At 41.9% G+C, this 13340-nt stretch overlaps 2 protein-coding genes across 2 annotated transcripts; both read right to left on the bottom strand.

Moving 5' to 3' along the window:
• Positions 1–931: 931 nt before the first annotated feature.
• Positions 932–1630, bottom strand: LOC116245078 (uncharacterized). The gene has a single exon (XM_031616813.1). The coding sequence runs from the start codon at positions 1628–1630 to the stop codon at positions 932–934; it is 699 nt and encodes a 232-aa protein (XP_031472673.1).
• Positions 1631–5932: 4302 nt separating this feature from the next.
• Positions 5933–10477, bottom strand: LOC116246310 (probable protein phosphatase 2C 39). The gene is made up of 5 exons (XM_031618133.2): positions 10061–10477; positions 7766–8014; positions 7331–7607; positions 6645–6799; positions 5933–6224 (listed from the first exon to the last, which is right to left on the bottom strand). Exons 1-5 carry the CDS (start codon positions 10091–10093, stop codon positions 6087–6089), a joined length of 852 nt encoding a protein of 283 aa, XP_031473993.1. The 5' UTR covers positions 10094–10477; the 3' UTR covers positions 5933–6086.
• Between the last annotated feature and the right edge of the window lie 2863 nt (positions 10478–13340).

The raw sequence follows: 13340 nt of genomic DNA, 5'->3' as shown, positions 1-13340 counted from the left end.
AAAGATGGTGCACGCAATGATCATCAATAATAACAATAATGGTTGGTGATTTGAGCATCTTCTGTCTTCCTAAAAAATCTCATTCCCCCTGAACTCCTCCAGCCGCACGACACTCAGCCTCCATTAGTTTCTTCCCTGCCGTCCATTGGATTAAATATGTCTAAAAGAATTCAACCATGGAAGATTTAAAATTTTGCCTCGGAAAGAGAGAGCATGGACTGCTCTATTCATTTGTTGTTGGGGCATAGCACATATTGCTTTATAGATGCTTGTCAACGTTGAGTAGGTCCATTTTCCGGCCGCACTGAGGGCCATTTTAACAAGTTTAGAAGCACCATTCACGCCAAGGAGATGGTTGGAGCTCCATCCTCCTACTACAAGAAGCATCGACCGGACTTGCATGTTATCGGAGTAAACGGATCCGCAGAATGGATTCACATTCAGGGAAGAAACGGGCTCTTAAAACCCAGCAACTTGGTTAACTAAATAACACATCGGCTGATGGAAATTATGACAGTCTAAAATATCCAAAGAAGGCGATCTAAGCATAATTTCTAGGTTTTGGACATCGAAGAACGCAGATGTTTGTTCTCCTGATCAACCTGCGGCAACTGCTCTCTAGGCTCAAAATTCCATGTTAGTAATGCACAATTTTTAGCTAAAACGAAAAAGGCAGAACGAATCAACCAATCGTTTATCCACAGTAATTTGAACTATGATCTTGGAAGAGTACATAAAATCACAATCTCATCATCAGCATTGTCATCAACAATCCATGCACCAGAAGATCAGGGCTTAGCTCAAAAAGAAACAAAAGGATATACAAGGGCCTCTCGTTAAAGGGCAACCACACCGACACCACTCGTAATAATACTACACCAGCAACTCACAACTTCATGGTCGTCACTCTCCGACACGGTTAACCGTGAAGTCACTTTCCGTCAACGCTGCAATCGTCGCGGAGAGCCGGCTGCAGTGAGTGGCAGTCCCGGCACGCCGTAAGGAAGGTACGGAGGATCTTCCTCACCAACCAAGTCAAAATACCATTTTCATCCCTGCGTGCTCTCTCCGAGGAACTTGGCCTGACGGAGTCACTTTTCCTGACGCTTCTACGACGACCGGAAAGCGTCCCCGAGGGTGCCGGAAACAAGAACTGCCACCTCGGCACGACGAAACAAGGCGACCGCTTCCATGTCGCCGCCGTCGGCTTCTTAACTCTGGTGTTGGTGGAACTGGGCACTATCGGGGCTTTCTTCAACGCCGGCCCGTCGGGGAATTCCAGCGACGCCGACGACGCGGTGGTCCAGCTGTTCTGCCTGGAGCTGCGGCTGCTGCTGCTGGCGGTCGAGTCCTTGCGACAGGAGAGAGAATGCTCCGGCTGGAGGGGGAAGACATGGGGGAGGAGGTGGCCGTTGGAGAAGAAGAGATCGGCAGGAAACCACTCGGCGGCGTCTGCATCCGGTCCGCATGAGCTCGTCCGGCTGAATTCAAAATCGGGACTCGCCCATGGCTTGGGGCTGTGCGGCCCTTCTCCTTCCACATCGTCATGCAGGATCATGCCGGAAAACGACAGCGCCTCGTCGTCAACATCCCCGCAATATTCTTCTAGTTGCCGGACGTTAGGATCCATAGATCTTGCCTGTAACGAGGCGACAGAATGAAAGAGAGAGGGAGACACTTCCAAGTTCTTCCAGAGCGTCTGCCTTCTCCTTTTAATAAAAGAAGAGATGAGTTATGAACTTACGAGAAGACCTCTTTTTTGATCTTGCCAACGACACACTCTCAGATCCAAAGACTGAAGATAGACACGTGGTGGAGCCTGCTTGCTGAATTGTGGACCATCCGTTCGTGGCTTATGCTGACGTGGCTCAATCTTAACGGCTGACTCTTTTTAAGATGGGAAGCAACATAAACCGACAAAAATCGAGTGCACTTCGATTGACTCGAACCCAGCAGCGGGCTCACCAGGAGATATTCCTTGCACCGAACCAAGCCAAGTTGGCCAGGACACGGCAGGACCCAGTCGAACCAAGTCCTTGACCAGAATTGCCGGGCTAGGGCAGGGTGAGGAAATGACTGACTGTTTATGAGCAGTAGGGGCGACAGTTCATGAGTACCATCAACTTTCTTTGTTGGGTATGGCCGGTCGATGCCGATGGTGCCTCGAACTGCGTTGTTGGTCAAAGAAGGGTTGCGAAAAGCCAACTGAGCGGCCAGTCGGTAGCCCGGCTTTTGACTTGGCCCTCCCTGAGAAAAGTGAACTCTGTGATTCTGTCGCTGCCAGTTCTTACCGCTTAAACTTCCCTGTATCGGCAAATGTGCCCGGAAGAATCCAACCAAATCTTCAGATATTCATGGTTTCTTGGTTCCGATTTCCGAGGAGCAGAACAGCCCCCTTGTAACGGAATGTTGAGATGTAACGAGGTTGGTAGGTCCAAAGGAGGAAGCAGATGAAACTAACATTTATTTTCTTGCTATTTTGTAGGCATAGCATTTTCAAATTTTCAATACAGTATCCAGAACGTGTCGAAGATAATGTTTCATAGTTTTATTTACTGCAAGTTACCGTTAAAAGAATTTAAGCTTATGATCTTGCATCTGTCTGGCTTTCTGTAGTTGCTCCCGCATCAATAATGGCGTGTGATTGCCTTCATCAATCCTTGTGACAAAGAGGAAAAGCGTTGAGTTTGATGAAAAAATAAAGAAGTTCAGTAAAAATGATGGCCTCGTAGATTCATTTCATGAGATTAGTTCTAAGACCAATGTTCTAAGACCAATGTGTTGGGAGATGCCTCGACAAAATGTACAAGATGCTGGACTGTGCGGCAGCTGTTGAGTTGCGGCCGGTGCACTCTTGACTCCTTGAGACAGACAGAGAGCACCCCACAGTTATCATTATGAACCCTCCAGGAACATTTTTAATGGAGGGTTCACGTTGAAGGCAATTATGATCGAAGAACTGGCTTCGGCTCCGAGCTTATGAATTGAAAAAATAAAGTGTGAGGATCACTTGGTAGTGAAAAGAAGGCACACAGCGACAATTCGGGCAACAGCTTCGCTTATTTTAAGTCTTCCCATCTTTTGAAATCCCCTCTTGTCCTCCATTTCTGGTGGCTGGGGGTCCCATCTACCATCAACAGTTCCACTCCTCAGAAAGTCCATTGCTTCTTTCTTCTTCCTCTCCACTTCCCTTTCCAACCTGGATCCCCTCCTTCTGGCTTTTATGTTTGGACTGAAATGTTAACTATGGAGCAGAATGCGACAAGTAATGTGCTGCCCACCTCAGTTCGTTTAGACATGGGTCACGCTATCCGCCTTTGACAAGAGTTGCTTAACTCAAAAGCAATATTCTAGAAATTCAAAGCAACGGTTAGGATGGGATTAGTAAGCGGCTTGGCATCAATCCTCTTTTGCTTTAAAAGGAAAGCCATCAATGTGCAAGCATGAAGCATGGCGGGGGTGATACCCTAAGCATACCTAGGACTTGTACCTTGGAGTGATAAGGGGTTCAGTGAAGGCTTCAGCTTTCTATAGAGAGTTAGAAAACCCTGCTCACCCGAACTATCCCACTCTCATTGGCTGTTGGCCCACTCTCAATGGGTAGTTTGGTAGGAGGAATATTTGGTGTGTATGTTATGAATCTATCCCAAACTTAGGTTTATTGTTTGATGAATTTGTATCTTTTAGGCAATTTATTAAATTCTTACAATGTATCTTTAATGCTAAACAACCTTTAAGGATACATGTCATGTACATGGACCTTTGCAAGATTAACTTGCTCTTTGGCAGACTTGTCAATTTACTAAGAAATGTCCAGTTCTGATGCAAGCCTGCAAGGGAAGAAGGTCCCCTTCAAGACTGTACACATGTACGAAAAAGAAAGTCATCACAGGGCTAACTACGTGCTAATGGTAAACAAAAACCATAAGCCAGCGTCAGAATACCTGCAATTCTTGAATACAAAACAAAAAAGCTTATGAGGATGCTTTAGATACGAACTGGAACAATGTATCACCTGATTTACTACCATGTTGCGAAAAGCTTATTTTCTTCGAAAGAAGATCTTGCATTAAGAGGTCAAAGATGGGGAATGTTTGATCCGGAACTCCGGCATCATATCAGCAAGGCCTGTTCAATAGATTCAGCCGATGGGGGAAACAGGAATCCTTCGATTCAGTTTAAATCAAATTAACCAGATTCAGCTGCTTCTTTCATATGCATCTGCCTTTCTCACTTTTTTGGTCCTTCTGCTTGATCTTTCTAAAAAAACCAGATCCCTATTTTGCTTTTTTCCAAGATGAAATCGAATCCATTTGATCAGCGCCGTTGATTCTAGCGGAGGAAACGAAGGAAAGGAATCCTCGTACATCAGTCACACGATACGCATCCAGCTGGGTTCGTAAAGGCATGCGAATTTCGATGAAGATCACGGCATCCTCATGATGGCAGGCGTCCAACATTTCTCAGTCGAAAATCAGAAGGTTCTGGGGATGGGTGCAGATACATGTCAGTGCACCTCTCGGTGTTCCTCCGTTAAAAAAAGATGTCTACGGAAAGGCTCAACCTATGGGATCTCGAGGGCTTTCCGCTTTTGAGGGGGAAAAGGGACGGAAGAAACACCTGTGCTTCTCAGCATCTGTGGATTGCAGTCGGCTAGGTGCAAAAGAAATTGGATTCGAGCTACTAAAAGGGGGTTTCGTAAATATTTAACAGCAGGCCTGAAGTTATTTTGACTAGAGAAGGCATTTAAGATGTTGACAATGCTAAATGCGCCTAATTTACGTTAAAGAGAGTCCAAATACAGAAATGAAACAGACTTTCATGAGAGGAAAGGAGAAAAAAAGATCATGAACTTCTTGTCTTGTTCTTTTTACTTTGAATAGCAGGCAAGAAGTGGTTGAGCAGACGTTCCTTTAGCATACCAAGCATTCTGAAGAGACGGACAACGTGAGAAATGCGAGAATCTAATAGTCAGATATGTGGAAAAGATGCTGCCAATGGTAATACCCCGCAAGGATGAATTACATGGGCATGCGTTGCATTAAAAACATCGGGAAACCATAGTTACCCTCGTTCAAATATACATTTACTTTTGGGTTAACACCTTCGTACCATACGATTCAGTGACACCCGAAGGAGTAAGGAAAATGGGGGGAACTACATATGGTTTGGCTCGAGTTGGACCGAGAACAGGAAGGCAGCTTCAGTTGAAAACCCAGAACATTTTGGTGCAAATTTCAGGTTGGAGCTAAAACACTTGGGCAACCTTCGTCCTGGAACTAACCTACTTGCTTCCTAAAAGCAAGATTCGTCAGAAGAAAGTTCAACCCCGTGTCTTTCAATCTTTACCTTATCTCTACCTCTTCTGCTGACCCCCCAATACGTAAATATTAATCCACGTAACTCATTTGTGCAAAACTACAAGTTGCGTTCTTGGCTGCATTCAAGGTGAAGGTCTGCATGCAACAGAACGTTGAATTTTGAAACTTTTTCCAACATCCCCACATTTTCAGCTAAAAATCTGGACATGTTTCATGAAAATTCTCTATTTAGAACTTGGAAACATACTATCCACCTGATGGAACTTTTTCTCATTGTTTAATGAAGCCCCTAAGATCCCTTTCAACAACTTGATACTTTGAATTCGTCCTTTATTTATCTTGGCACTATTTATTTAATATCAAGCTCTCACAGCCACCGACTGCACAATCAATTATTGCCCGGTACCATGGCTAAGTCATGAAAGCTTCGAGCAATAAGCCATTTCATCGACAATAGCACTGATATGGACCAGAACTCGGTATTCATTGCAACACCAAAAAACCATGAATCATTAACACCCAATTTGATTTTGATTGTGTTCATTTGTTCATTGCAACGCCAAATTCCATCAGCAAGACCAAAAAGATTGCAATTTGCACTCCAACCAATATAATGAACAAACCAACCAATTATCACAAACTAATAAGAACCACACAGACGTTTTACAAATTATGCTATTGGTACAAGGTTCACTGAAGGCTGACCATTGACAGGAAACAACGCAATGAAGTGCCGTTCATGGTCGCCCCCCGTCTGAATATTTGTCAGTGAAATCTTACTACGATGCACGAGATGTCATCCTTGCTCTTTTTTAAGAGAGCCTCCTCCGTTAGGTGTTTCGCTGCTGCTTGTGCATCCTTGATATGCATAATTGCCTCCACTGCTGCCTGGTTTGACATTACCTGGAAATAAACCACAAAACACGCTATTCACTATGCATGCCTACTAATTCTCCGTGCCATCCTAGCAGCCCATTCTACTTCACTAATGTTATATAACTCAAGGTAGGTCCTTGGTCCTGATTCCAAACGAAATACAGTCACACAAAAGCTTAACTCAGGTGGTTTTCCTGCTTCACTCATACAAGTACAAACAAATATTTGTGCCAAAACCTTTGGAGATGACTGGTCTTTCAAATTAATGGAAAAGCCTGGTTCACGTACGACAGTCACATGAGCATTTCACCCTTAGTGGGTACTCAGAAAACGATTCCCCATATTAAGCCGTGTGAATATCATGTCAAGCCTCTTCAATCTGTATAAAACTTTGTTCATTTCGTCTTTTTCAGTTTTTATATATGATAGATATGAAAACTAATGTACCTTCCATAACCCATCACTCGCAAGTATGAGAAATTCAGTGTCATTGTCAATCTTCACGTCTGTTACGTATGGTTCTGAACTGAGGTGCTTCTTCAGGCTCCTGTCACCAAAAGCCCGTGCTACTGCTAGTTGGCCATCAACACGTGGAACATCACCTGAATTTGATGAGAAATGTGAACAGCTGCTGAAGTTACCAAGTCCAAATGAGATCGTAATGGTCAAAGGATCAGAACTTTTACAGAGAATTCAGGAAAAACTCTCCCCGCATGCAAATCACATTCGTAATTAACATCTCTAACATAAGCAACAAGCCCAAGCACAGAGAAAAATGTTTCCAAACTCTGAACTGAGCCTGCCTGTTCTGTAACGACCTGACCCAAAAGGGTAATCCCAATTTATTGAGCCTTTCAATACAGTTCAATAGACTGCCATGAGGACACAATAATCTAGGAGCCCAAAATATTTCTAACTATTTACATACGTTCGGGTGACCCCTTTTTGTCACATGATGAGAATGTACATATCTGCTCCTAATGATCAACCGAGACAAGAAATCCTAGGAGGATCAATCGACAGCTAGTGTTGCACATCAAAAGCCAAAAAAGCAACTATGGCAGATCAAATGTGGTAAACTGATATGCAGAGAGAAGAGGAAATACATATGTGCAAATTAAGAGTTGACAAACCTGGTATGTTTGTAACAAAACCGCCTTTGCTCTCAATGGCCCTACGTTCTTTGTTGGGTTCGTGATCAATGGACAGCTGTTTAGCAATGCCCTTTTTACATACTACAGCACGAGAATCTCCCACATTTGCTACCACTAACCTTTCCCCATTAATCAGTATAGCTGTCACAGCAGTTGAACCCCCTCTGCCCAACTCAACTGCCTTCTCCAAGATCGTCTCATCAGTTATCTCATATGCATTCTTGATGGCCTCCTCTGTGTATGTCCAGAAGTTGGGCTGGTGGCAAGGAAAAAAAAAAAAACATTACCTCAGCTCAGGAGACAGAATAACCATGCAACAAGGAAGTGGACAAGAGCAAATGAAGCCTCACACTTGCACCCAATTATCAAGTAGGTTGTAATTGAATGAATGTTCAATGAAAGGTTATAGCTCACCTCATTCAGAATGTTGTCAAAGAGATGCGCTTTCAGATAATTTGGCACGTCATGACCTAAGTGGCCATCAAATATTGCAAACAAGCCCAATTCAGAATCCTTCACTTTCCTAAATTCTGCTACAACATAGTCTTCCATAGCATGATTTGATTTTCCTTTCACTAAGTGGAACCCATGAGTGATGTGTTTGCTGGACTGCTTGCTCTTCCCTTTCCCTGTGTCTGATGAACTGCTGAAACCAGCTACCGCCTAAAAAGGAACAGTAGAAAATGCATAAATAGATGAACTAATTGATGTTTGAACAGCTTTGCACAATCTTTTTGGCTAACAGCACAATCTTAAGCAGAATAACAATTATTTGTATTATGGAAATGCCTCACAGATATGTGAATGCACTTCTTTTGTGCAGATGCCACAATCTTAAGCTCACTAACAATCACTTGTATTATGAAAATGCTTCACAGTTATGTGAATCTTACATATTTATACCCACGGCATATGAAATATGTGTTCAAAGATGTTTTGTCCCTTGGTAAGTTCCAAAAGGATATTCAGCACATTATTAGTCACGGCCCACAAATGTATCTGTGTAATTTTAAAAAAAAATATGTAACAGCTGTATACATCAATACGTGATACTTTTAACAACTTAAATGTTCAGTAAAATGGCTTCCTTGAGGACAACCAGATAAGACTTTCATGGTATCAAGTTACCGGGAACAAGGAAAATGCGGTCTGTACACCTTTTTTCTTTTTCCAGGAAATCAAAACTTCACGGTATATCATGACCAAATTTGAGCAGTCTAACATCGAATCACTTTGTAGTGGGATACTCCACAGATAGAATGCTCAAAGAATTGTTTAGGGGAGATGGAAATGAATTTGACAGCATAACACCAAGAGACCTAAGTGGTTCGAGCTTAGGATGTATATAGTAATATGAATGTGCTGAAATCAATGGTTTATGAAGGTCATAGAGTACGCATCATGACAGGAATTAATGCATTCACTAGCAACAGAATGGTATCTAAGTTGCACCACCATCTATAAATGATAACTCCATAGACATTATGATTCCAGCTTTTCTTGAAACAAGATAAGATGTAGGAATAGGATTAACTTAAGAATCCTTTGTCAAACTTCATATTCTAGAAATAAAGATCTGCATCCACCCTCACCCACAAAAAAAGATTGATCCACACTTGCATCCGTTTTTCCTTGGTTTTGGTTCAAATTTCGTTGCCAAGCACAACTTTCATCCCATTACCATCAATTCTCATGAAAAGATGGGACTCCTGATTAAGCCACCAGAAACCTTTTCGTAAACTAAACTATACAAATTTGTCCAGTTCAGCTACTAGTAAAATTCAAAGTACACTTTACCCATATCCAGCAGCAGCTGAAGAATGCACCGACCCACAAAATGAATTTCCAGCTAGTCTGCTATGCGGAGTAACCCCTGAGCAGTCGACATAATCTGTTTTTCAAGATTGTTTACAACCCCTGAGCAGTCGACATAATCTGTTTTTCAAGATTGTTTACGAACCTGACTTGCTTTCTGGAGTTCTATCACTTACTTTATATAGTCTGAAGAGAACTAGTCGAACAGAATCGTGTATGGGTTACTCGAGTTCTCCAATTTTGGCCGAGTTTAAACTACAATTTGCAGAAGAGAACAACATTGCGACAAAAATTCACCAACTCGAGATGTTCAGGAAAGAGACAAAGGCCTGAATGAATATAATTAGACCCTACATAAATGGCTCTCTGTAAGGATATTCTTCCATCCTTCCCACACGTCCATCAGGAAATGTTGATAACGCAAAACCAAAAAAAGGCAAGGAAAAAGGAAAAATCACTTTCATAAGCATGTATGTTACTAAATTCTATATCTATGACCAACAGAAATCTGCCTTTCAATTGTCTAACACCAAGTTTACCGCAAAGAGAACATCACCCACTCCCTCTCTGTTCAACACTGCATCCTAAATTTCTGTTTTTATAGTTGTTCACGACATATTAAACTTTGGTGAAGATTCGTTAAAGATTGGTGATCCCCAGATCTCGTTCCCACTTTTCCCCTTCCCCTTTTTCAATTGCCCGGTGGCAAGGAGATCGTTTTGGCTTCCTCAGAATCACATAAAAACTGTAGTTTTGTAGCGCATCATGTAAAAGCAAAAGAATTCCAAAGAAACAAACTCCAGAACAGCTTCATCGACAAACCCTCACATGAAAGGCAACAAGTACAATTGATTCAATAATAACAAAATTGAATCAGAGAAAGAGAGAGGGCACCTTCATCTTGTGGAGAATCTCTTTGCCCGTCATGGTGTCCTCTGAATGTAGGGCTGAAGCGGTTAAAAGAAACTGCACCTCTCTTCCCACGAATTCCCTCCGCCTTCTCTATTTGTCACGAAAAACAGGTGACAAGTGGTGGCTCCTGATCAGAGGATCCACGAGACACCATTTATACATGTCGACGTCCCTGAGCCGCCACGTAGGAGGCCCACCACAGACCTTGGACTCGTTCTTCCTCCTTCCTGGCTCATCGTCTGTCTTCACGCCTACGCTGGCAGAGATCTCATTGCCGTTTCCCTTTTACGAGCTCTCATATCCGTGCCTCGTGCCGGTGAAAGCAGCTTCGTCGGTACTTCATAAAATATCCTCCTTAATCCTTCCACCGTTTCCCGAAGAGCCATCGACAAATCCGCATCAGTAGCGTCGGTAATTCATCTCTCCACCGGTAAATATGAATGATTTTTAGTGCGTAGCAAACACTTACACAGGTTTGAGATCTTTTCATTTACTTGAACGGCTAATTATGTTTTAAACATGCAAATGGTTATGTTAATCCTTTTAAAAGATTTCATATATATGTTAAAGGCAGCCAAGTTTGATCATGGTCTATGGATGAATCTCAGTCAAGCATGTACTAACCACAGCTATTCATGTTGGGTCTTAGCTGTTTCTTTATTTGAAACGTAACCAATATCTACTATTTGCTTAATAGCACCAGTCAATGTTGGAGAAATCCGAGTATATCGATGCTCGAGTTGGGGAAAGCTCATTATATTGGATAGAATTCAACGCTTTCCTATCCAAACATGGAGTTGACTGCAGCAAAACAGGAGGTAAAGCAAAAGGAAAATGATAATTTGAATAGATGGTTCTGCCGACGAAAAGGGTGAAGTAGTCTTTCTAGAGAATCAATCTGAGATTTAAGATTCAAACAAAAGGGGTCTGCCGCCGGTGCTGGACCCACTTGCCTCTGCTGTTCGATCAAGTCAAAGATACTTAGCCGACCACGATTAATGAAAGGGAAGAGAAAACGAGAGAGAAATGTTGATTTGGTGCCTTAATCGTGTATAAATTTGCTGTTATCATCATCCGCAGCATCTGTTCATGCAGACCCCATTATCATTATGATCATCATCTCTTTGTGTGGTAGACATTACCACTATCATCGTCTTCCATGTTTTAGCCATTGCCAGTCAGCTGATCATGACGTGATCGGGCAGAACATAGGCTACTGCCAACAAACTTCCAGTTACTGTGCAATCCCGAAATGATACGATAACTGGCATGATTCGTTCTTAATAGTTGTTCTTACAGACCATTATCATCTACTAGAGATGATCAGAAGATCCTTCTTATATGCACGTAATTGACTGTTCCCACATGGATGGTGCGCAGAAGGTGCAAATTTGTCTGTCCTTTCTTGGTAGATTCTCGCCTTCTTACGTTTATCCTCATGCTGTCCTGGAATGGAACGATCAAACCAGTTACATTCGTATTCTATTTACATATTAAACGTATCACAAGACACATCTCTCTAGTCTTTTTCCAAAGTGACTCAAGTCTGGCCTTAAGTCCTGAACAATCAAATGTATATTGACCTTTTCTATTCTTTTCTATGTTCTAATCAAATTTAACCATATAAATGTGACTGGCATCCTTGCCTGGGGATGAATTGCCCTATGAATTGTGTCAACATGATATGTATACAGGATTCTATGATTTCACATAATTGTAGAATGTTAAAATCTGGTGATCTGACGAACATAATTTGAAATTGAAAAACACGACTAAATGTGGAGTTTTTCATCAAATCAACCATTATATTCCATCTTTATATGTAGTTTTTGTTTATATCTGGGATTTAGGAGGGACTTGTACACAAACTTGCACCGGACCTCAACTGCACAAATTCTTCTTTTCACATAACAGTCCTTGTCACATGAATTCATCGGCAAAGCCAATGAAGACTATTCAACTCAACTGGTAGTTCTGTTCAAATAGAATTATGAGAGAGAGAGAGAGAGAGAGGGGAAGGTGACCATATTGGAAATTGGATAAGAATCTAGGCCACATCATTAATGAATCTAGATCGAAAACATGTATACAACAAAAAAGGCCCCAAATTTTGTGGATTGGGTGCACACCAACGCTGGGATAGGACCTGCCTATTTTGACCAGCGTTGCACAATACAAGTCGCTTAAAATATGTGCAATGACTGCTGAAGAGGCTGCATATGGACTGTGTCAAACCCTGCGGCTAACCATGCAAGCCTAGCCCTTCATCCTCTGCCCTCGAATATTTCAATCTACGGCCTCACGTGTTGACCGGGAAATTTCTCACCGGAGCCGAGACCATTCTCGGCGGCCGTGAAACCGCACCCTTTATTGATGACTGGCTCAAGTAAAGTGCTCCACTTGAAGAAAAGAAAAGAACAAGAAAAAATTCTGAAGTTCAATGTTTGACAATTTATTTTTCACGACAAAAAACTGAAGCAATGAGGATGGGAACACTTTTCTGCTACAAAAATCAATCAGACTTTTTTTGTTTCGTATTTATGATCATGGATATCTTGTCACTCATTTTGGCAATGTGTTCCATGCTTTGTTTTTTGTTTGTTGCCGCCTTTTGTTTTCTATCACCCACTATTGAATTCTCGGCTCTCACATATACACACACGTGTGAAGTTGGGTTGGGGCAATTGATATAATTGTGACCAAAGCACATAAAGTACAATTATATATGTTTAGTCCAGGGCCCAAAAGAAGCAAAATGTTCCCATCTAAAGCATAAATAGCATTACCCACTTCCGTCAAATCACTTTTTAGTATAATACAACTTGCATTTATCTGATATTTTAATTGGCTAAATAGGCCGGCATCAGCCGGCCGGACCAAATAAAAAATTTGAGCTGAGTCGAGTTGGGCCCGCAGCCCGAACCCAGGCCTAAGGTTGGCCCGATTACAATAAAAATATATATAGATTATATTATATAAAAATACGGTATAATACATAAATAATAAAAAATGTACATATTTTTAAATAAATTAATGTTATAAATACTGAACACGGCTGGTCTAACATTTGCAAATTTTAAGCTCGGACATGCTGATGGTGGTAGTCATAAATTTATAGGTTTTGGATCTGGGATTGATCCAACTTTTAGCAAATGCAACTTAATGAGATTTCTATATAATTGGATTAGGATCAGGACTCGCATTTGGATTTGGATTGTAGACGTCGGGTCCGACTATCATAAGCTGGGACATGTAATCTGGT

Source organism: Nymphaea colorata, chromosome 1, assembly GCF_008831285.2.
Source record: "Nymphaea colorata isolate Beijing-Zhang1983 chromosome 1, ASM883128v2, whole genome shotgun sequence".
In the NCBI taxonomy this organism is placed as follows: domain Eukaryota; kingdom Viridiplantae; phylum Streptophyta; class Magnoliopsida; order Nymphaeales; family Nymphaeaceae; genus Nymphaea; species Nymphaea colorata.
This window is presented reverse-complemented; position numbering and strand designations above follow the sequence as displayed.